Raw genomic sequence first — 25550 nt, 5'->3', positions numbered from 1 at the left:
TCAAAATGAATAAAGGACTTAAATGTACGCCGGGAAACCATAAAAATTCTAGAAGAATCCAAAGGCAACAAAATCTCAGACATTATGCCGAAGCAATTTCTTCACTGATACAGCTCCTAGGGCACTTGAAACTAAAGAGAAAATGAACAAATGGGACTACATCAAAATAAAAAGCCTCTGCAAAGCAAAAGAAACCATCAACAAAACAATAAGAAAGCCCACTGCGTGGGAAAACATATTTGCCAATGTCATATCTGATAAGGGCCTAATCTCCAAAATTTATAGGGAACTCATACAACTTAACAAAAGGAAGAAAAACAATCCAATCAAAAAATGAGCAAAGGACCTAAATAGACACCTTTCAAAAGAGGACATTCAGAAAGCCAAGAGACATATGAAAACATGCTCAAAGTCACTAATCATCCGAGAGATGCAAATCAAAACAACAATGAGGTACCATCTCACACCTGTCAGAATGGCTATCATCAACAAATCAATAAACGACAAGTGCTGGAGAGGATGTGGAGAAAAAGGAACACTCGTACACTGCTGGTGGGAATGCAGAAAGGTGCAGCCACTATGGAAAACAGTATGGAGTTTCCTCAAAAAACTAAAAATGGAACTCCCATTTGACCCTGTGATCCCACTTCTAGGAATATATCCCAAGAAGCCAGAAACACCAATCAGAAAGGATATATGCACCCATATGTTCATAGCAGCACAATTCACCATAGCTAAGATCTGGAAACAGCCCAAGTGCCCATCAGTAGATGAATGGATTAGAAATCTGTGGTACATCTACACGATGGAATACTATGCTGCTGTAAAAAAGAAGGAACTCTTACCATTTGCAACGTCATGGATGGAACTGGAGAGCATTATGCTAAGTGAAATAAGCCAGTCAATGAAGGAAAAATACCACATGATCTCACTCATTCATGGATAATAAAGACCATCATAAACTTATGAACAAAAATAGATACAGAGGCAGAGCTGCCTCAAATAGATCGTCAAACTGCAGCAGGAAGGCCGGGGAGGCTAGGGGGGCAGAAGTGGGGGTAAGAGATCAACCGAAAGACTTATATGCATGCATATAAGCATAACCAATGGACATAAGACACTGGGGGGTAGGGGAGGCCAGGGGATTGTCAAGGGCGGGGGAAAAAAGGAGACATATGTAATTCTCTTTGTAATACTTTAAGCAATAAAACTAAAAAAAAAATTAAAAAAATAAAAGCAATAAATATCTACCAATAATTGAATCTAAAAATCAAAATAAACAAACAAGGAATCTAATGAACAAAATAAACTGATGAATAAAATAGAACCAGAGGCATAGAAACATGGGACTGAGGAATCTCAGAGGGGGGTACAGAGGGAGGAAGAAATTAACCAAATAACTTATATGCATATATGCATTACCTACAGACACAGACAATAGGGTGGTGAAGGCCTGGTGTGGGGCGGGAACCGGGTGGAGTGGGGTGGGGGGGGGGGAACATCTGTAATACAATTGTCACCTCCATGGCACTGACTCCAGATCTCTAGTTCCGCATCTTGAACTTTTGTGCCCTTATTGCAGCTCAGACTCATCAAGTCCAGATGGAATTTGTCAGTGCTTTTCTATGTTAGTTCATAATAAATAAATAATAACCCATTATCATTATTTCACTTTGGATCTTTCTTCTCCTTCATATCCTATACGCAATACTAATTCTGATTACTGCTTTCTTCAGAACATCTTTGTTCTACTCTTCTTGTCCATTTCCATCTTAGTTTTCAACTTTTTTACTTATCACTTTATTCACTCAACAAGTATTTATTAAATTTGTCTTGTGTGCCAGGCAACAGTGCTAGATGAAGGGGGCAACACTAATTCCAAATTCCCCGCCAAAAAAGACAAATTCCAACTTGGTAGGAGGTGGTCACAATTTAGTGGGAAGTGATACACATGTGGCCTTCATATGGCAGTATATGTCTCCCCTCACCTACTCCCTCCTGCATCCCCCTTCTGACTGGCCAGGCCAAGCTGACGGAGCTCCCGGAGCAGTTCCAATCACACAAATTCTTCCCCAGGGCCTATGAGTTCTGATAGTGCCACTACTTTACAATTCTCACATCTTCCTATAACATGTTACTCGAGCATCATTTTTTGAAGAAGGAAATTTAAAATATAGCAAGAATTCTCAATTGTTCCCTTGAACATGTTTGCTAGCAGGGTGACACCACTGAGGAAGACAGGACTCTAAGAGCATGATTTGAGAAAGACAATGTAGGGGGCATGCTAACCACCAGTCCTGTAGGTTTTGTAAGCTCCGTACTTGTATTAAATCGGTCTCAGAATGTGGTGTTCTGGAGAGCACGGCTTAGTTCCATATCGGTAAGCCTTCAATACATTATAACACTGTGGAAGGCGTGTACAGACATGGGCCTGTAAACGCCATCATTGCATTTTTATCCCTTATATTAGGGACCATGAGGCAGATGGTTTTTTGCTTAAGCCAGTTTGAGTTTCTGTCATCTGCAACTCAAAGTGCCCACACCAATAAAATAATTAACATTTGCATATTATTTTACAGATTAAAGTACTGCTTTATTCTTACAATAAACAACATAAGGTAGGCACTTTAGTAGTACCCTTTATAAGCAAGAAATGAAATGCAGAGAAACAGCTAAAACGAACCCGCGTTCCTGCCCAGAACCTATGCGCTTGCTATTCCAACTCCCTTCATCTGCACAGAAAGTTTTGAGTGACCTCAATTTCCTGAGTGGGCATGGTTCACCTTCTCTGTACATGATAAGCTACAGTAGTGCAGTTAGGAGTTATGCTTTTAATAATCATTAATTTGAATATTTCCTCTAATTTCTTTAAGCCCTTCTAATTTCTAATTCTGAAATGGGCCTGAGCTAAATAGTCATTCTGAGACCCCCGACTTCCCTTTACACAAACAGTCAAAAGCCTCCAGGTAACTGCTAACTTCTCAGCCCAGCACATCTCCCCGCCCCCTTTCCTCCTTCCTTTCCCACTCTGGAGGAATGGGTTGTTTCTTCATGCATTATCATCTCTCTGTACCAAGTGAGGGGGCACTGCCAGGTGCTAGGACAACGAAATGAAGCACCCACAGGTCTGACTGATGGAGCTTCTAAATTTCCTTTGTCAGGTCCTTGAAAAAGATGCTTAGAAAAACCACCCCAGGCTGATTGCACAGCTTGCTCTCAACTATACAATGCTATTGTTGACCATCTCCAGCTCTGAGGTCAGTCTGAGTGTTGTCAGCCAGCATAATGGAATTGCTCTTCACACCAATTTAAATTAACTTGGCAAGTCCCGTCTTCATGAGCTGCAGCATTACCACCCTCTCCAAGCCCAAAAGTAGATCCTGTGTAGGTGTAGCCTCCACTTTGGTAAATAACAGAGCTGTGCACTCATTTCAGCTCAGGATGGAAGGCAGCAAACAGTTGTTTTCAAAAGATTTATTCATCATTAAAAAAAAAAAAAAAAAAAAAAAAGACCTGGAACAACTTCTCAGATCAAGCTGGTTTAAGTTATAATAAGCTGTTGCACCAAAACAAAAATGTGCCCCCTGTTATCCAATGAGGTGTATTCTCACCAAAGCAAATAAAAGCAAAACCCAGTAAGAACTCTGAGCATCACATGCCCTTCTAATTTTCACTACTCTGTACCCCAAGCATGTCAAACTCGAAGCCCATGGGCCATATGCGGACCACAATGAATATTTTTTTCGGCCCAGTCAATATAACAGTATGTAAGAAACATTTTAATAAAAATTTTGTAGCTTAATTTTTACAATATTCTGTTATACATAATTAATAATGAACTACAATGTTTGCTAATGACTGATTTCTATAATCATGTTGCATTCATTTCCCTTACGCCCCTTACACACAGGCACACCATTTCTCTCCACTAATACTAGCAGCGAATATTTTAGCAGCCAATTGCCACGTCATTAGTCTTGGACTGACTTGTTTGGTGTGCACAACAGGAAATATTTTGCTTTCGGAGAACAAGAAAAATAGGTTTATTTGTGTTACGCTTATTAAATTGTGCAGTTATTCAGTGTCTGGTAAGTTAATGTTAAAGAAACAAACAATTTTTATTAAAGTGTTCTATTATTTTATGCTAACGATTACTCATTTACTTCAGCCCTTTGTATTTAGCATGTCTCTATTGAAATAAACTCACGTTTCTATGAACATTGAAGCTTTTGTTTTTTTGTGGCCCACATAAACTTAAACCTTGTTTATTTGGCCCATATTAGCCTTTGAGTTTGACATGCTTGGAGTACCCCAAAGGGCACAGGACTTAAGGTATGATTCAAAGTGCCTATCTTCCAAGGAGCGACCATGAAAAAGTGTTTTCTCCATCTATTCTTTGTGTTCTCATCTTCTCAAATGTAGAAGCTGAACCTTGAAGGGCAAGGAAATTGGAGTAGACCTCGTAAGAGAAAGAGACCTAAAACCCCAAATGACAGGACTGGTATTTTCTTTTTTTTTTATTTTTTAAATATATATTTTATTGATTTTTTACAGAGAGGAAGGGAGAGAGACAGAGAGTTAGAAACATCGATGAGAGAGAATCATTGATCAGCTGCCTCCTGCACATCTCCTATTGGGGATATGCCCGCAACCCAGGCACATGCCCTTGACCGGAATCGAACCCGGGACCTCTCAGTCCGCAGGCCGATGCTCTATCCACTGAGCCAAACCGGTTTCGGCGACAGGACTGGTATTTTCAAGGGTAACTTCAAGCTCATGGCAAAAGTACTCCCTCCTCTGTTTACACTGGGACACTCAGCCTAAGGAGGGACCTAATCAGGAAAACCAGGATGTGGGGGGGGGGGGGGGGGAGGGGTACAGGGCTGGCTATGCAGGGGGTGGACAGAACTCTTGCCTGCTCTGATGGCCCTGGAGTGGGTGGGCACGGCAAGGGGGAAGGGGGGCAAGATCTGGTCTTGGGGCACCTGAACACACAGGGTTCTAAACCAGTTAGCAAGGGCTTTAGGACCAGTCAATATTTACCTTTGTTTTATCCCAAACTGGAGTTACCATTTGGTCTGTTTGATAAAAACAACTGTCATTAGCCAATATTGGTTTTCCTAGGTCCTGAGTTTTTCCATCCCTGTTAATAGCTTTTGGCTATTTCCTGTGAAAAAGCCAGAAATAAAAGATGTGAAATTCAATTTATCTTATCATCAGTGACAGTAGCTCCAGAAAGAGAGTTAACAATAAACACTTATTAAACATATTATGTGGCAGGCGCTGAGCCACTTTACACTCTCCCCACAGCACACTCCCAGTCCCTGCTGGGGATAAGTACTCACATCGTTGGGCTTCAGATGAGGGCAGGGGCTTCTCACAAGGGGTCCAGGTCACAGTGTCAGCGTGGATTCATTCCGAGTTCTCAGCGCAGGCTATGGAGTGTGATGTGTAAAAGGAAGATATCACTGTGTTTTCCAGAAAAGCCTGATACTTTTCAGGCTGTTCATGGCCAGGAAAACACGTCCACCCTTTATTAGATTCTGGTTGAAAATGTTGGTGAATGCAATTGTTTCCAGACCTGGCTGATCATCAGAACTGTGGAGCTTTATAAAAATACTAGTGGCCCGGTGCACAAAATTCGTTCATGTTCAAAGGGAATTAATTGAGGAAATATTTTAGGGTCTGAGGTGCAGGGCAATGGGATTCCTGGTTGGCAGGCCACTGACAGCAAGCTGATCAATGGCCGATTCCGCCAGGAATGGGGCTCCCCCCTCCCTCCTGTCAGGGTCTGGTTTGAAGGTGGACACGCCCCCAATTGCAGGAGACCCAGAGTTCTGCCATGCTGCAGTGGCCCGGGCCCGCGGACCCTTCTTGCTGCCACACCCCAGTGGCCCGGAGTGCACAGATCCCTTCCGCCGCCATGCCCCAGTGGCCCGGGGCGCACAGACCCTTCTCGCTGCCACGCCCCAGCGGCCTGGGGCCCACTGTTCGGTCGTCCGTCCAGTCGTTTTGGTCGTGACGAACCCTGGCTCTTTATATATTAGGATAGAAGTAGGGCCTCCTCCCAAAGGATGTTTAGTGCCTTCAGGGAGTGCCTAGAGTCTCCATTTTACCACCCAACCCATATGGTTCCGATAATCAGACAGGCTGAGAACCCTGAGGCTGGAGAGGACCCTGGCTGGGAGTGTATATGCACTAGCCCAGTTCTGTCACTAGCAGGCGGCGATGTTAATGGTTTACCTTTTCTGTACCTGTGTTTTTGTGTCTGTAGAATAGGGATAGAAATCACTGTAAGTTCTCCAAGATGCTCAAAGTGCTTTTTCAGTGCACATAGCAGTGTGTAAATTAACACATTATTTCAACCTTTTTAGAACTGGGAATCAAATACTTTTAAATTGCTGCTAATCGTATGTGTATAATGGTAGGTTAACTCTTGCTTTTACTGCAATTTAGTCTCTTGCATCTTATTATGCACCCAGTGCATTAGCCCTTTATATGCTGAACTTGTATATAAACACGATCCTTTTTTCTCCTATTGGTTGAGCACTCTGTTCTTCTACCACTACATGGGAATCACTGGAGGGCTTTTTCCTCAGAGTTTTCACCATTTCCTTGAAATTCATTGGTGAACCTTTCCCCTAGTACTCTTACTATCTCTTTAGTTGTAGGTTTCTTAACTAGAGAGGAATACAATGGAATGATGGCCTGATGGTTACCAAAATGTGACTTCAGAATACTTGTAATGCACATCTGGGAATAACTGGCTCAGTTGGAGGGTACTGCGGTCACTTTCTGGAGTGCTCCCAGACATAAGCCCTTCCTTGGGAACCACTCCTGCCCCCTACAGCCATAGCCACCACTGGAGGGGGCCTCTGTGGCCATACATGCTTCTCTTCACTGATCAGATTAGGGGTGGACATCTGCCCTAAGGCAGCAATCAGATTCTTTTGGGAAATCCAGAGCTGGGATCTAGAATTAGAGTTAGCCAGCTGTGGGAAGCTGAGCTGAAAAGTGATATAAAATTGAGGCCAGAGCTGGCGCCGTGTCAAGACAAAGCAAAGTGCATGCTGAAGTTATGGGGGAACATGAACTGTGTGGAACCAGGAAGCCAAACTGCAGAGAACAGTAGAAAGTAGCTGAAGAGAGGCAGGCCAATGACAAAGACCAAGCAGCCCCTGAGAGAGGCAGGGAAGGGCCAGTCCCTGGGAGGGCTGTCCTTCCTCTCTGACTCACCTTGAGTGGATTTCTCCCTCTTACAACTGAGAACCCTGAGTAGGATGGAGTAAAGAATGGTGATAGACAAATACTTCAGGGTGCATGCAAGAGTGTGTGGAAGCAGGAGAACTAGCAGCAGGGGGCAGGTGATGTTACGAAGTCAAGTAGTGAATGTTTTTTTCTGGAACACACACGCCTGTCTAGTGCCTGCCATCCTGTCAACAGCAGGATGTTGATGTGTATGAGTCAGCATGAGTTGCAGCTGGGCCTGTGCCACGAGTAGAAGCCCCTAGTGAGAATAATGAAACAAACCCCTTTCCAGTGTGGTATGGGCAAGACTGACAGGCAAGTTTGGCCAGGTCCACGGTTTAGAATTACAGAATCTTAAAAAAAATTTTTAAATACATTTTTATTGATTTTAGAGAGAGGGAGGGAGAAACATCAGTGAAAGAGAAACATCAATCGGCTGCCTCCTGAACACCCCTTACTGGGGATTGAGTCTGCAACCCGGGCATGTGCCCTGATTGGGAATAGAACCAGTGACCTCTTGGTGCATGGGATGATGCTCAACCAACTGAGCCACACCGGCCAGGGCAAATGACAGAACCTTAAAACCAGAAGGACATTAAAGATCATCACCAATCTCTCAACAAGTACTGATACCCTTTTCTGCTAATCAGCCCCTCTCCAGCCACTTCTCCTAAACCACAAGTTTAGGTGACAGCAACTGACTAAAAAACCTGGCAAAAACACAGTAAGTATTAGACACGATGGTGAATGTGAACCCCAGTTCCAACTTCCCTTCCTGGCTTCTTCACTTGTCTTTTCTAGCACATGTGATGCTCTAGCTTTGATCGACATACTCTTTTTTCTATGAGGAAATCAACCAATTGGGCCCAAATGAACGAGTGCAAGGGCATTAAGGGAGCAGCCTTACTTCACAGGGTAGTTGGAGTGACAGCCCACACACACCTTCGGTATATAAGTGCTTTAAAAAAGTTACTTAAAATAATCTTGTTTTTCTCTTCTGTCTTCTCCCAGTCGATTCCTTGGTATCCATTTTCAACTGCATGCTCCTTGAGACATCCACAAAGCAGAGGTGTTTTCATTGCAATACACTAAGCTTGCAGGCTGAGGTCTGTAGACTTTCAGATGAATCTCTGTGTGGGTGGTTAGCAAAATGTGATTTCCGAGCTGACTGTTTGACATTTTTAAGGCTTCACCTGCCAATGCTGTCTGAAGGTGATTAAGGGTTTTATTTTCTAAGAGGACATAAAGCTGGGTGAGTAATAAGTACTCACTAGCTCCAGAAGCTGCAACTGAACAGGCCCATCTGCCTGGTTCACTGTGAGGCTGGCCCACTTGCTCTCCTCTCAGATCCTGGCTCCATGCAGATAAGGCAGGAGACCTGAGAAAGTGCATGCTGCTGGGCTAGCAACACTAGAAAAGCTTCGGCTCAAGCCGACTTGAGTTCTAGCTTCAGCTTTTCCAACAGTTCCATTGTGACAGGGTCAGGAACTTGCCTTGGTTTTCTCTGCTTTGAAAACAGAAGATCTCTTACCTCTCTACTACTGTAGGAAATAATTATTCAAAATTGCTTTCTCAAGCATTTAGCAAATCAAAGAAGTGATATTCATTTCCCACATTTATTGTGGGAGTATGACTCACTTCATTTTTGGCTTTGTGGACTTCTCCTGGTGGATACAATTCAAGGCCTCCATCTCTATACACATCTCTTCCCTTTTGGAGATGGAATTTACCTGTTAATCCTAGAATTTCTCAAGGCAAAAGAGCAGCCCTCTAACACTGTAAACAGGCCCTGACCAGCTTCTCACTTGGTTCTGACAGGAGCAATCTGTAGACACCTGGGCAGTGTAATGCAAGATGAGGACCAAGTCTCACTTGGTGCCCCTGGCTTCCCGACCCCAGCACCTAGGGTGGCGCTGAGGATGCAGCAGGGTGAAATTCAGGAAACATGTGATGGAGTGCGGTCTATCCTCTTGGCTTACATTTTCTCTAGAGAAAGGTTCCTCCTTGATGGCAGGACTTAAAGTATTCCCTAACCCTCACACCCAATGGGGTAGACATGGAGCATTATGTATCACTGGAAGTGAAAAAACATGTTGCAAATAGGGGATCAATTATATACCGAAGGTGTGTGTGGGCTGTCACTCCAACTACCCTGTGAAGTAAGGCTGCTCCCTTAATGCCCTTGCACTCGTTCTTTCTGTATTTCCTGCCTCTTGACAGTTAGTGAACTCCTAGACCCCTTCAAAACCCACTTCAGATACTAACTCCTCTAAGGCTTTCCTGATTCCCCAAAGATGTAATTAATCATTTCATTCTCTGTGCTAGTTCCATATTTTACATATTTTGTATATGTTAAAGCTAATACGGATAAAGTAGTTTCTATGTGTCATGGTGTTTTAAGAGCTTTATCTATATTGACTTACTTAATTTTCACTATAATTCTATGAGATAGGTACTTTAAAAATATATATATATATATATATATATATTTATAGTTTTCTTCTTTTTTTAAATTTTATTTTATTGTTTAAAGTATTACAGATAGTAGTACATATGTCATCCCCCCACCCAATGACCATTTTTATTGATTTCAGAGAGGAAGGGAGAGGGAGAGTGAGCTAGCAACATCAATGATGAGAGAATCATTGATTGGCTACCTCCTGCACACCCCCTACTGGGGACTGAGCTGCAACTGGGCATGTGCCCTTGACGGGAATCAAACCCGGGACCCTTCAGTCTGCAGACTGATGCTCTATCCACTGAGCCAAACCAGCTAGGGCTAGATACTCTTTTTTTTTTTTTTAACACATTTTTGTTGATTTTTAGAGAGAGAGGAAGGGAGAGAAATAGAAACATCGATGAGAGAAAAACATTGCTCGGGTGTCTACTGCATGGTCCCCCTCCCCTGGGGATGAGCCTGCAATCCAGGCATGTGTCCTGACTGGGAATCAAACCAGCAACCTCTTGCTTGGTACATGGGATGACACTCAACTGAGCCGGGTGATAGATACTCTTAATATTCCCATGTTGCAGATGAGGAAATTAAGGCACAGATGGTAAACAACTTGCTCTAAGTCATAGGCTTTCAATCCAGGTATTTCTATTGCTGCACTTAATACACTAGGCTGCCATTTATTTGTTTCAAAGTCCTTTTCAATGCTGGGAGTTCCTGAAAGCAAAAAGACCGTTTTATTTGTTCAGATCTATGTTCCCACACTTGGCAGTCCCAAGCTAATGGATGTCCTGAGTGCTCACTCAGCCATGGCGGATACCCTCAACTGTGACCAGCCCAGTCAGAAACTTTCTCATGAGCCTGGGCTTGAACATTCCCTGGGTGGCCTAGGATGTAAGTAAATAAAGTACATTGGCCATTTGCAATCATTTTTGGAAAACAGTTCATCTGAATCTAGAGGGGGGAAAAAAGGAACATCATTCCACAAGTAAGAAACTCCAGAACTTGAAAAAGAATTAGAAATGAAATCTCTAAAGTCAAAACAATTCAATTAGTATCCAGAATCAACTCTTTTTTAAAAAATATATATTTTTATTGATTTTAGAGAGGAAGGAAGAGAAAGAGAAGATAGAAACATCAATGATGAGTGAGAATCATTGATTGACTTCTTCCCACGCGCCATCAACCCAGGCATGTGCCTTTGACTGGAATCAAACTGGGGACCCTTTAGTCCACAGGCTGCTCTATCCACTGAGCCAAACCGGCTAGGGCTCAACTCTTTTTGATTCAGGAGTGATTCTGCTACCTATTAGTTAGTGAGGAGAAGTCAAATGTAAAAGAGATATGTAAATTATATCTCAATAATAATAACTAAAACAACAATAACAAATTCAAACATGATAGGCTCTGGACAGGTAAACTACAGCTGTGGGAAATCAGCAGATAGCACCCATGACCTATAATTTACTAAGGCAGTGAAAGGCCTGCACTCCAGAGTGCTGTTCTGGGATCTGAATCTGGCTCTGACCCTGACCACTGTATGACCTTGGTTCTTTAACCTCTTAGTACCGGGACCTCTATAAAACAAGGGTAATAAAACCTATGTTGCAGGGTTGCCATGAGGATTAACTGAGTCATATGAATCAAACACTTAGCCGTGCCTGGCACATAGCAAGGGTCCAACAAACACAGGCTATTATTCTTCCTGCTTACTTAGTAATGTAGGCAAAAAACTGGTAGCACATAAGGCACATTACCACAAGCACCCATCACCATTACCCCTACTGCCTGGCACACAGTGGGCATTTCAGCGGATTTCCACTAGACGAATGAATGGCCAAAGTGTTTCATAGGCTTTTATTCAAGGAGAGAAACTAGAATGGCAATCAGAAGTAAGGCTTCAATGTCAAGAGGACAAGCACAATAAACTCAAAATTTGGCATTCTATCAATGAGACCAATGTATTAAAGACAGCCACTATATAAATTCATAATAATGATTCCTAGACATTATATAAATCCTTTTGTGCTTATAAATTATCAATGAATAATTATTGATAAATTATTCAAGCAAGATATAAAATTAAGTATATATTACTATATTCAAATGCTTTAAAATTTGGAAATCCATGTAGAGTCTAAATGGCCATGATGAATTCACTGGAATATTTTGATTGATTGCAACACTTAGTTCATACTTTATTACCCTCACGTATTGTTCCCTGTCTACCTTTTGTAGTTCTCACTACTGTGAACACCTCTTATGCGTAATACTTTTATATCCACTGTGCCTGGAATATATTCATGGCCAACAAATAATTGCCTAATTAACAGCCATCATGTTCCATGACCATGCCAGATTAAAGTTTTTGGTCCAGCAACATATGCTTTTGGTGTACTTACATTTCCACAAAACAATAAAAATCCTGTATGTTTTTAAGATCTTATAAATACAAATTTCAACATTTAAAAATATGATATATTTTAGGAAAATCATTCTTTAAAACCCTAAAATTTAAGACTAAGTGACTTTACAAAATCTACTCTAAACTGTAAGCTGAAGCAACTAAAAAGTTTAGATGATTTCTAACAATATCAGGTAAAAGCTGTTCATTTCCTTTTTTTTTTTTTTTACAGAATAGTTCATTGATTTTTTTTTTTAGAGGGAGAGAGAAGAAGGTAGAAGGAGAGAGAAAGATCTATGTGACAACATAACACTGATCAGCTGCCTCCTGCATGACCCTACAGAGGATTGAGCCCACAACCCAAGCAAGTGCCCTGACCAGGAATCCAACCTGCAACCTTATGGTGCAAAGGACAACACCCAACCAACTGAGCCACACTGGCAGGATAAAGCTGTGATTTTCTTTTTATAATAAACTATTGAAGACTTTTATTGCTTGTCTGTCAGATGTTACATCATACTATTGTGTTGTGGATGGTGGCACCTGCTCAAAGGAAAGTAGGAAGAATGAATGGGAATATGTGAAGAAAATCAGGTTCAAAAGCGATCTCTGATACTTTCTCTTGCACATTACATTAAAATGATATTAGGCTCAGGAACCTGCTCTGGACAAATGTCAGAAAGAAAACACCATAAAGAAGAGACGCAGCCCTGGCTGGTTTGGCCCAGTGGATAGAGTGTTGGCCTGCAGACTGAAGGGTCCCAGGTTCGATCCCGGTCAGGGGCACATGCCTGAGTTGCGGGCTCGATCCCCAGTGGGGGCGAGCAGGAGGCAGCTGATCGATGGTTCTCTCTCATCACTGATGTTTCTATCTCTCTCTCTCTCTCCCTCTCCTTTCCTCTCTGAAATCAATAAAAAAACATATTTAAAAAAAAAAGAAAAAAAGAAGAGAAGCAGCTTAACCTGGACTCTTTTTTTTTTTTTTTTTTAAATCCTGGACTCTTATACAAATGAGAGGGAAGATGGCCAATGTATTGAGACGAAAAGGGTGTCTGCAGCAAGTGAAGGCTGAACATAAGGCAGTTCCCTTCAGCTCAGTGCCCCACCCCCCTGCCACCTGGCCCTGGGCTCTGTAAGTCCTATGGGGGTGTCTAATAAAGTCACACACCCCACCTGGGTACTTGAAGCGTGATAGGAATTAAAACTTTAGCAAAAGGATCTTGACTTTAAAGGGGAGGTTAGTCTTCATCTGGTGGGTAGGGACGTTTAGATGTCTGAATTCAAGTAGGGATGCCATACTCCCTGTCCCTCACAACTCTGTGGTCTGCACCACTTTCCTGGTTTGGAGGTGAGACTGGGGTGTTAGGGCAGGGGCGGATTCTGGGAAAGTACACCCTGGCACTCGCTTTGCCTCAAGGGCAGGATTCTTTCAGTACTTATGAAGGTATGTATGCTGGGTAGGAAAAGGTTCTATAAAATGGACATTATCTCTCAGCACTATTTCTAAGGATTCAATGAGATATTTTAGAGCATTTAACACACTATCAGGCACATAAGGACCTGAAAAATGTTTCCTCTCATTTCACTGATATGTATCAACAATGAACAAAATATGCTTCAAAGAAAATTTGTTCACAGACCATTAGGAACAACTGCAACTCTGCTGAAATCCACACGGCCTGCTTATGATACAATAGAGCAAACCTTTTATTTTATTTTTAAAGATTTATCTCTTTATTTTATTTTATTTTTTAAAAAATATATTTTATTGATTTTTTACAGAGAGGAAGGGAGAGGGATAGAGAGTTAGAAACATCGATGAGAGAGAAACATCGATCAGCTACCTCCTGCATATTCCTTAATGGGTATGTGCCCGCAACCAAGGTACATGCCCTTGACCGGAATCGAACCTGGGACCCTTGAGTCTGCAGGCCGACGCTCTATCCACTGAGCCAAACCAGTTAGGGCAAGATTTCTCTCTTTAGAAGTTACTGTGGCAACATGTAATTTCAAATCTTGCCATTGCCCAGCAACCATAATCTTATTACATACATTTTGACAATTAACCCTACCAGACCGCTATACCGATTTTTCGGTAATTTTCACACAAAGGTGGAATATTGGCGCTAGATGAAAGGTAGATGAAAGGTAGACCTATTTTCTACCATGTCTCCAAGTTCCATCTTATTCTAACCACTTGTTTGCATGTAACTAACATTTTTCTATATCATGTTGGTTTTTTCTCTTTAATGCTCAGGAGCCCAGGTATAGGGGACAGTTAGGTTCAGGGCCTCAGGTCTGGTAGGATTAAAACATCCCGTGTACTGGCTGAGTTTAACAGTCTCATCTATTAAATATGGCCTTCCTGCCCTCACGATGTGACATCTTGCCAGATGTATATCAGCCTTCCTCTCAATCTCACATGGGTCAAAAGCATGTTTATCAGAGCTAGAGAGTCCTGAAATAAAAGAACGTGGAAACCCAGGTCGAAGGGAGTCTCTTCCATGACCAACAGCCATATTTTAGTATTGAATGAGAAAGCAATTCCAAAAAATTAATCAGGAATGACACCAGTCTACCACATAGATTAGCTATCCTATAGAAAACGTAACAAGTGTTTAAGAAACTCTAAGTGTTTAAAAAACTCAAGCAGATAGTGTGATGAGGTAAAAGGTAACTACAATTAAGCTGAAAAAACCAGGTTTGAAGAAATACCAAAGCATAACTTCAAATGACATACAGCTCTGCTGGGAACACTGCATCTGGCAGACACTGTCACCACAAAAACAAAAGGCAGGGGTAGACGACCCAGGTGTTTCAGGGCAGTCTACACATAAAAAGACAGGGTTTGGGGGAAGATATGTGCTACAAAACAAGCATGACAGGCATCCAGAATTATCAGTTGTATACAGATTTATCACACCATTATCTATCTGCTTCTTGACACTCAGCCTCAAATAATTAGGAACTGGAGGGCAATGGTGAAATAAGATTTGGTTCCTGCACTAGAACAATGCAGGATAAGACAACTAGAGGCAGGGTAGGAAATATGACCATTTTCCTTAATCAGAATTTTACTTTACAAAGGGGATGCAAAGATAAAAATTTTCCTAGTACAGTGGTACTCAATCTCAGCATTCTAGTGTTCTGTTAAGAAAACGAATAATACAGAAAAATATTTATCTCAATGGATAGTTATTTCCTTGATTTGCTTTAATTACAGAACCTCTTAACCCCCAACTCCTAACCCCATCAGGAATAATCTAGATTAATACAAGTTAAGTCTATAAATAAGTTTGTTATTTCTCCTCAAAAAAACAAAAACAAAACAAACACACAAAAAAACCACTCAGTAATTTTTCAAGAATTATTGTTTAAGAAATTTACCTAGAGAAATTAAAGTTTCAGTCATTTTGCTCCTATAACACATGGTGCTCAAGTTCAAGTATCAATGCCGTATGCTTAACACATCACCCTTAGTTGTTCTGTTCGCATGCTGGCTTGGAGTCTTCTTAATCACTCTTTTCTTCTCCTTGATAATGTCTATACTCTGGCTTCAGTTCCCATGTGTTTTTGTGGATCCCTTTTACATTCTGAATACCAATTTCTTTTAAGATTTCCTTCAGGTACACCTGAAAAAGAAAAAACACAACAAAAAACCTAGAGATAACCACATTTGAGTAATAAAAAAATATGATCCTGAAAGTACAATAAGATTTCTTTATAAAGAGGTTCAATAAACTACCTTTTGATTCTACACATGCAATACATGATAACTGTATTCAACATATGATCATCTGCATTAAAGGTGTTGGAAGAGTTAAGTGCCAACAACCTGAGAACTAAAAAAGTCTAGATGAAATTACACTAGAAAATTACGGTGCCCAATGTTTATTAAGATGACCCTGTATACCAAGTGTGATCTGCCCGTGAGTTCAGCAGCCTCATTCAGTTCAGTTAGAGAGGGTTATTCTTACACCAGTCATTTCAGAAACATATGTAAAAAGTGACAAATATTTTGGAACAATATTCTATGAGGCAAGCACATGAGAGGCATCTAGAATTCTCAGTTCTAAGGTGAGTTTTCAAACTAGCTATCAGGACACTTCTTTTTCCTGTGTAATAAAGAAAAGTCATTATTTGTATACTCTTGTATCTTGGCCAAGCTTGTCAAGATAGGGCGAGGGACAGGAAGTGTAAGTTTGGTGACTGCCTGGGAGGTGGGGGGTGGGGGGGTTGAGAGAGGTGGAGGAGGGTATAGGAAGGGATTAATGAGGATAGACAGAGGCTTGACTTGGGGTGGTGAACATATAGTGTAGAGATGATATATTATAGAATTATGCATTTGAAACCTGAATAATTTTGTTAACCAGTGTCAACCCAATAAATTAAAAAAAAAGGGGGGGGGGAGAAGAAGTGATAATAAGACATGGGAAAAACCATGGGGGTGGCAGCTTTCCTGTGCTTGGCTCCTCTGAGAGAAAAGAGGTAAGTGATAATGTAGGGCATCCTGCATAAATTCAATAGATATTAACTAAATGATTCATGGAAATGATAGCTATGATAAATGTAACACTAAATCCCACCTCTGCTTGCCAATGCCCAAGGCCAGAAAGTATCCCACTATAAACTGACGAGCATAAATTATAGTACTGTATCTCTTTCTAGAAGGAGAAAAGTCAATTATTTGACAGTGATTTTTTTTTTTTTTTGCTACAGAACAAACCAATCCAACAATAACTTTTGTGTGTATGCTTCAAAGAACAAGTTATAGTATTACAGTGACTCATCCCATTGATGAAAGATGTAATACTTTTTAAAAATTTATTGAAATGAGGCACTAATTAGAAAAAAGGTGATATTGCCTAGATAATGTTTAAGGCAGTGTCCTTCTTGAGTGTGGTACTAGACTACCTGTATCAGAACCTCACGGGAAGCCTGTTAAATAAACCCAATTTTGGGCCTAGTGAATCAAAATCTCTGGGGTCAGGTCCTGGAATCTGCATTTTCAAAAGCCTCTAAGAGACTCTGATTTAAGTTGTTCCACAGCATCTGCTTTAAGGATTCTCACAACTCTAATTCTCCAGGATGTCTGAATCCCTGAAGTGTTCTCCAGATCCCCGCCACTGCATCAACCAACATAATCGAACACACCACCCTACCCAGGTATCATGCTCTACAGTTTATAAAGTCCTTTCATTTAGGGGCAGGCTGTCACCTAGAAACAATAGCTGATTAGCACTGGAACAACAAATGGATTCCTTATCTGGATCTGGACAGGCTTAGTTCCACCACTTGAGCAGCCTTCACATTCCAGAGTCCAGGCCCCAGCAGGTGTCAGCAATGAAACAAATGAGGCCTGGGTTCCCCAGGAGGTCTGCTTGCCTCCAACACCAGCTGGCTTTACCAAAGGACCTGTGTACATGAGTACGCAAAAAGGCTTGAGACATCTAGGTCATGTGTACGTCTGCCATCTGCCACTTCAAATTAGATTTAAAAAATTGGACACTTGCCCTAGCTGGTTTGGCTCAGTGGATAGAGTGTTGGCCTGTGTACTGAAGGGTCCGGGGTTCGATTCCAGTTGTGGGTTCGATCCCTTGTAGGAGACATGTAGGAGGCAGCCAATAAATGATTCTCTCTCATCATTGATGCTTCTATCTCTCCCGCTCTCTTCCTCTCTGAAATCAATAAAAATATATTTTTAAAAAATGGGACACTTTAGAAACTACTTTCTAATTAAACAGGATGTATAAATGGAAAATGATGGCTTGGGCACAAATGATTTTCAGTTTAAAAGCCAAGAATGACATCTTTGTAAAATACCAAAGAATGGCCTAGCGCCGGTTTGGCTCAGTAGATGGAGCACCGGCCTGCAGACCCAAGGGTCCCAGGTTAGATTCTGGTTGGGGGCACATGTCCAGGTTACGGGCTCCATTCCTGGTAGGGGGCATGCAGGAGGCAGCCGATCAGTGATCCTCTCTCATCATTGATGCTTCTATTTTTCTCCCTCTCTCTTCCTCTCTGAAATAAAAATATAAAAAAACAACAACCAAAGAATGGTTTATTGTGAGATTGGTTAAGACCTTGTGCATAACAATCATACAACTGTGGATGCTTTGCAATGGGTCAAGAGTGATGAGCAATCACCAGGAGCATTGTGGTTTCCTGACAGAAACTCTTTTTAAAATTTTTTTATTTTTATTTGTTTAAATATATTTGTATTGATTTCAGAGAGGAAGGGAGAGGGAGAGAGAGAGAGAGAGAGAAACATCAATATTAAGAGAGAAATCACTGATCGGCTGCCTCCTGCATGCCCCACACTGTGGATCAAGCCCACAACTGGAGTATATGCCCTGACCAGGAATAACGGTGACCTCTTGGTTCATAGGTCAGTGCTCAACCACTGAGCCACACTGGCTGGGCAGCTCTTTTTTTTTCTTTTAAAGTATTGTTGGGGCCCTAACGGTTTGGCTCAGTGGATAGAGCGTGGGCCTGCGGACTGAAGGGTCCCAGGTTCGATTCCAGTCAAGGGCATGTACCTTGGTTGCAGGCACATCCCCAGTAGGAGGTGTGCAGGAGGCAGCTGATCAATGTTTCTAACTCTGTAACCCTCTCCCTTCCTCTTTGTAAGAAATCAATAAAATATATTAAAAAATAATAAAGTATTGTTGGGGAGGTGTGCAGGAGGCAGCTGATCAATGTTTCTAACTCTGTAACCCTCTTCCTTCCTCTCTGTAATCAATAAAATATATTAAAAAATAATAAAGTATTGTCGGGGAGTAAGTTTCTCCACTCGCTGCAGCAAGATTCAGGAGTATGTGTGGACTCAGGAGCGAACGCTCCTGACACTTGGCACCAGGAACAGGATTTAGGGGTAAGTGCTCCATCTGCCCAACAGAGGTTATATTTCCTCCAACCGGGCTGCAGGGTCCCCAAGGAGATGCACGGAGTGGTGCAGCTTGAGAGGCTAAGCCTCCGGAGCCGGTGGGGGGAAAGGTGAAGCTGGCAGTGGCGGCCACCTGGGCCACCACTCAGGCTATGGAACGCAGCTGCAGCGTGAGAAGCCTTCACATAAAGATTTAATTCTTGCTGAGCTATGGCACCGGGCCGTGTTCTGCTCGCTGGCCAAGCAGCTACAGGAGGGGATAGCCAGACTAACTGTGTGCAGACAACGCCTGCTGGCCACAGGGGTGGAGCAGTGATCCTGTTCCAGGGAGTGTGGAGGGAAGACACTTCCCCTAGACCAGAGCCTCCGGGACTTTTACACTCTCCTGGAGAGGAGGAGTCTGATCTCCTAGACCAGTGAGTGGTTCGCAACCTTCCTAATGCCGCAACCCTTTAATACAGTTCCTCATTTGTGGTGACCCCCAACCATAAAATTATTTTCGTTGCCACTTCATAACTAATTTTGCTACTGTTATGAATCGTAATGTAAATATCTGATATGCAGGATATATTTTCATTGTTACAAATTGAACATAAAGCATAGTGATCAATCACAAAACAATATGTAATTATATACGTGTTTTCCGATTGTCTTAGGCGACCCTTGTGAAAGGGTCGTTCGACCCCAAAGGGGTCGCGACCCACAGGTTGAGAACCGCTGTATTATATGGTTCCGTTTACATGAAACTTCCAGAATAGGCAAATCTATAAGGACAGAAAGTAGACTAGTGCTTGCTTAGGGTCCGGGATAAGAGGAAAGGAGGCCCTAGCCCAGGGGTGGGCAAACTTTTTGACTCGAGGGCCACAATGGGTTCTTAAACTGGACCGGAGGGCCGGAACAAAAGCATGGATGGAGTGTTTGTGTGAACTAATATAAATTCAAAGTAAACATCATTACATAAAAGGGTACGGTCTTTTTATTTTTAGTTTTATTCATTTCAAACAGGCCAGATCTGGCCCGCGCCGCAGTTTGCCTACGGCTGCCCTAGCCGGTTTGGCTCAGAGGATAGAGCATCAGCCAGTCAAGGGCACATGCCTGAGTTGCAGGCTCAATCCCCAGTAAGGGGCGTGCAGGAGGTAGCTGATCAATGATTCTCTCTCATCATTGGTGTTTCTCTCTCTCCCTCTTCCTTTCTCCCTGAAATCAATTTAAAAAAATGTTTTAAAAAGATAAAAGAAAAGAGGGAAGGGGGAATGATTGCTAATAGGAATGGGGTTTCTTTCTGGAGTGAAGAAAATGTTCTAAAATTGATTGTGGTTGATGGTTATACAACTGTGTGAATATACTAAAATCCACTGAACTGTAACTTAAAAAGTTTAACTTGTACTGAAAATAAAGTTTTTAAATTTGGAGAAAAAAAGGAGACCTCTCCAGATCATAACAACAAACTGAGATAACACAATTTTTAAAGTATTAAATTATCATGGGTAAAGTAACGTGTCCAACAGTGGCTGGCTCTGTGTGTCAGTTCATATATACAGGAAAACATGATGGAATAGAATATCTGTCTTTGGACATTCTAGGAGGAATGGCTCTATAAGGCTGTAGTACAGAGCTTTAGGCGAGCACTACAAGGTCTGCCGCTTACAGGGGTATCTCAATGCCCCTTCTGAGAAAGAGAAACCGGGAGGCTTCAAACACTTACCTAAATCCATATTTTGTCTAATTCAGGCACCAAGGAAGCATAACAAAATGCGGAGACAAAGAAACAGGACAAAATTGTCAATGGAAGATATAGAGTTCAGAACCACACTTTTAAGGTCTCTCAAGAACTGTTTAGAAGCCGCCGATAAACTTAATGAGATCTACAAGAAAACTAATGAGACCCTCGATGTTATATTGGGGAACCAACTAGAAATTAAGCATACACGGACTGAAATAACGAATACTATACAGACTCCCAACAGCAGACCAGAGGAGCGCAAGAATCAAGTCAATGATTTGAAATGCGAGGAAGCAAAAAACACCCAACCGGAAAAGCAAAATGAAAAAAGAATCCAAAAATGCGAGGATAGTGTAAGGAGCCTCTGGGACGCTTCAAGCGTACCAACATCAGAATTATAGGGGTGCCAGAAGATGAGAGAGAGCAAGATATTGAAAACCTGCCAAAACCGGTTTGGCTCAGTGGATAGAGCGTCGGCCTGTGGACTGAAGGGTCCCGGGTTCGATTCCGGTCAAGGGCATGTACCTGGGTTGCGGGCATATCCCCAGTAGGAGATGTGCAGGAGGCAGCTGATCGATGTTTCTCTCTCATCGATGTTTCTAACTCTCTATCTCTCTCCCTTCCTCTCTGTAAAAAATCAATAAAATATATTTTTAAAAAAAAAAAGATATTGAAAACCTATTTGAAGAAATAATGACAGAAAACTTCCCTCACCTGGTGAAAGAAATGGACTTACAGGTCCAAGAAGTGCGGAGAACCCCAAACAAAAGGAATCCAAAGAGGACCACACCAAGACACATCATAATTAAAATGCCAAGAGCAAAAGATAAAGAGAGAATCTTAAAAACAGCAAGAGAAAGAAACTCAGTTACCTACAAGGGAATACCCATACGACTGTCAGCTGATTTCTCAACAGAAACTTTGCAGGCCAGAAGGGACTGGCAAGAAATATTCAAAGTGATGAATACCAAGAACCTACAACCAAGATTACTTTATCCAGCAAAGCTATCATTCAGAATTGAAGGTCAGATAAAGAGCTTCACAGATAAGGAAAAGCTAAAGGAGTTCATCACCACCAAACCAGGATTATATGAAATGCTGAAAGGTATCCTTTAAGAAGAGGAAGAGGAAGAAAAAGGTAAAGATACAAATTATGAACAACAAATATGCATCTATCAACAAGTGAATCTAAGAATCAAGTGAATAAATAATCCGATGAACAGAATGAACTGGTGATTATAATAGAATCAGGGACATAGAAAGGGAATGGACTGACTATTCTTGGGGGGGAAAGGGGTGTGGGAGATGTGGGAAGAGACTGGACAAAAATCGTGCACCTATGGATGAGGACAGTGGGTGGGGAGTGAGGGCGGAGGGTGGGGCGGGAACTGGGAGGAGGGGAGTTATGGGGGGGGAAAAAAGAGGAACAAATGTAATAATCTGAACAATAAAGATTTAATTAAAAAAAAATAAATCCATATTTTGTCTAATTCAGAGCCCAATGCAAAGAAAATGATTTCTTTCCTGAGGCAATTCCCCTAAGAATTACAAGCCTAAAAACAAGTCCTAGGATGCTCAGGGAATAAATAAAACCAGGAGAAAGCAGTTAATAAGCTTAAAAACTTACTTTACCTCCCTTTAAATCAAATGGGACAGGAAGGGGGGAGGGGAAGAGTTTATGGGTAATGCGATTTTCAGATAAAATATAAATATTGTGGCCTATTGCTATTAATTAAAAATTCTATGTAAATTTTTATATAAATAAATGCCCGATTTTGTTTTCTGGATGCCTATGTCAGCTATTGCTTTTATCAAAGTAATATCTCAGGTAAAATCTGGACTCAGTTGGTCATGTTAGTAAATTAACCCCAAATTTTACCTCATTCAGAAACATGATAAAAAAGGCCGAAACAAACCATATAAGTTGAAAGAGAAAATGTTACTATCCCATAAACTTGTTAGCAGATCTATTGCTTATTAGTACATTCTATTCATAAGGAAAATATTAAAATTTCGTAATATTTAAATTTCATCCATTTATATTCAACATAGTTAATAATTTATTTTAGCATGACATTTCATATTCTAAACCTTTTAATTAAGGCTTCACTTCATAAAGTTAGAAAATAATTACTTAAAAAAAACAACAGCCCTGGCTGATTGCACAGTGGTTAGAGCATTGGACTGCGCACCAAAGGGTTGTGGGTTTGATTCCAGGCCCCAGCTGGGGCACGTGCAAGAGGCAACCTAGTGATGTGTCTCTCTCCACCCCCTCTTCTTCCTCCCTTCCACTCTGAAAATCAATGGAAAAAATATCCTCAGGTGAGGATTAAAAAAAAAGAAAAGAAAAGAAACGAGTCCACAAAGGTCTGTCATTAATTAAAATGCTCTATTGGGAAATTGGTGGTCTTTTTAGTTTTAATAGTACCATTCAAAAATAATAATTTCCAGTTATAGGAAAAAAGAAAAGAGAACTGAAAAAAATACATGAACAAAAAGGAAATGATAAATATTTAGGAGGGAAAAAAAAGAGAAAACAAAACTTACTAAGTAGTAAATTTGGGAATGAGTTTCAAACATTTAAAAATACCTATTTTTACTTTGGATTAGGAACTAAATGAGCTGAGGTAAAGCTTAAATTCTATTCTCTACATACCTGCTTTAGGTTAATGATGATAATTCTTAATAATAGAGAAATTACAAGTAGAAAGCAGTTTGCCTGATAGAGAAATTAGCTTTTTGTTTTATTTTTTTCATTAAAAGGGATTCCTATTGTTAGGAGAGAAAAAAAATTCCCCATCCGAGGATATTTTTTTCCATTGATTTTTAGAGAGTGTAGAAAGGGGGGAGGGAGGAGAGACAGAAGGAGAGAGAAACATCGATATGAGATAGATACATCGATTGGTTGCCTCCCATGAGGGATCAAACCTGCATTCCAGGCACATGCCCTTAACCAGGAATGAACCCACAACTTTTTGATGTATGCGATGACACTTCAACCAACTGAGCCACTTGGCCAAGGCTGATAGAAAAACATTTTACTTGTTGGTCTACAGAATATATATATATCAGAATATAGAAGAGGCAATGTGGTAAGAGATATTCCTAGACTGAAGTCAGGACAACTGGGTTCAAGCCACTAAGCAACTCCCTTCTCTGGCTTTATACATTAGAAAGGTTACCCTTTACCTTTAAGATCCTGAGTCAAATGCATATATATATAATTTTAATTATATACATTATATAATAAAAGTATACACACACACACACACATAGTATGAAGAGGAAATAGGAATATGGGTATCTGGCTTGAGCAATTTGGGGAATGGTGGTGTCACGTTAAATGGAGTAGTCTGGGGAAAGCTTTGGAGGGATGTAGAAATCAAGAGTTCTGCTTTGAGCACACTAAACTCAAGACTACAATAAAATGATTAACAATGATTAGGTGTTAACTCTGTACCAGGCAGTGTGGCACAAGGTGGGACAGGCAGTGGGCCCTGGTTGGCAGAGTACTCCTATCCCAACCTCTTGGTTCAGAAATGGGCACAAACCTCTACCAGGCCAATAAGATCTTCCCTGGGGTTTTTACTGGAATAGTCAGGACAGATATTCTCTTCTTGCTTAGGGGTTGCTAGCTACAGGCTGCTTTAGGGGATCATTTTTGCTACTACATGGCAAGATCCTGCCTAAGAATAAAGATAACTCACAAGAAACATAGAATGATTATGAGAGATGGAAAGGGACAGTTTTAACTAAAAAATATTAGTATCTGGATCTAGCCATATTTAATGGTAGATTCATTCCTGAACTTCCGGGCTACTGGAGCCAATACATTCTATTTCTGTTTACGCTAGTTAGTTTGAGTTGAGTTTCTATTTCTTACAACTGAGAGTCCCAACCAATTCACAGATCTATAATAGCATATACTGGTAAATAAAAGTTTATTTTTTGACAGTAGAAATTCTCAATATGTCAAATTTTCTAGTCATTTTATCCTTAAAAAAAAAATATATCTTCCTGATGCCAAATTGTGCTTATGTTACTTCTATTTTTTACTCTGGCCTGTCTGAAAATAAACTCTGAGGATTAGGTTAACATTACCTTATTGCTGCACTACTTTATGAAAAGCCTACTTTGTGTAAATAAGCAACAGCCTGTTGAGCATTGTTCAGTGCTGGGGAACTTGAAGTATGGGAATCAAGCTGCCTCAAAATCAAAATTTTGCCTAGTTTTTCTTGTTGATTTGAATTTACCTTAATAAAAGCATGCAAACAATTCCATAAAATTCTTAATTAAACAAAAATTATTCACCTGACTGACAGGATTGGGGATGTTGATTTACAGGGGCTTATTAATCATTAAAGATAAATTTCCCTAATTCTTGACCTGAAATTCAATGGATGCAGCACAAAGAAATTAAATGGTTCAGTTATCATGAGAGCTGATTTTGGATGACACTTTTTAATAGAAATGTATTTAAAGGAACCCTGGTAAATGGGTTCTGTACTAGAAAAGAGTAATAGTGCTCAAAGTGATCTTGGCAGTTTAATGTTTCAAAGGGAGCAATTAGATAAAGTTTCTAATGATTTGTATTTTTGAAGGATATCCTACTTTATATATGCTTCTATTTTAAAGATATAATAAAATATAAAGAAAGATCAGATACAATAAAGAATTTAAAAAAAGAAGGAAAAAAAAAAAGACTAGACATAACACATTCAAAGTGACAGATCAAAAATTGCCAGGGGACAAATAATAGAATTCCTCTGATAGTTCAGTTTGGGGAGCCAACATTTAAACTATAAAAACACCCCTTTAAATGGTTACGGACAGTGTT

At 40.8% G+C, this 25550-nt stretch overlaps 1 protein-coding gene across 2 annotated transcripts in view; it reads right to left on the bottom strand.

Moving 5' to 3' along the window:
* GTF2F2 (general transcription factor IIF subunit 2) overlaps positions 1 to 25550 on the bottom strand; it is a 159289-nt gene that overhangs the window by 5576 nt on the left and 128163 nt on the right. The window contains exon 8 of one of the 2 annotated variants that reach the window (XR_013995502.1): positions 15492 to 15736. Coding sequence is in view for 1 of the 2 variants with exons in the window: in XM_081082776.1 (XP_080938902.1) it covers positions 15617 to 15736 (120 nt within the window). In the remaining variant the exon portion in view is untranslated. Of the gene's footprint in view, positions 1 to 14519; positions 15737 to 25550 lie in introns of those variants that run through there. The other variant, XM_081082776.1, reaches the window with a different exon arrangement.

This window comes from Myotis nattereri (assembly GCF_964212035.1).
Source record: "Myotis nattereri genome assembly, chromosome: 2".
Lineage (NCBI taxonomy): Eukaryota > Metazoa > Chordata > Mammalia > Chiroptera > Vespertilionidae > Myotis > Myotis nattereri.
Note: the sequence above shows the minus strand (reverse complement) of the source record. Positions and strands in the feature narration are given on the sequence as shown.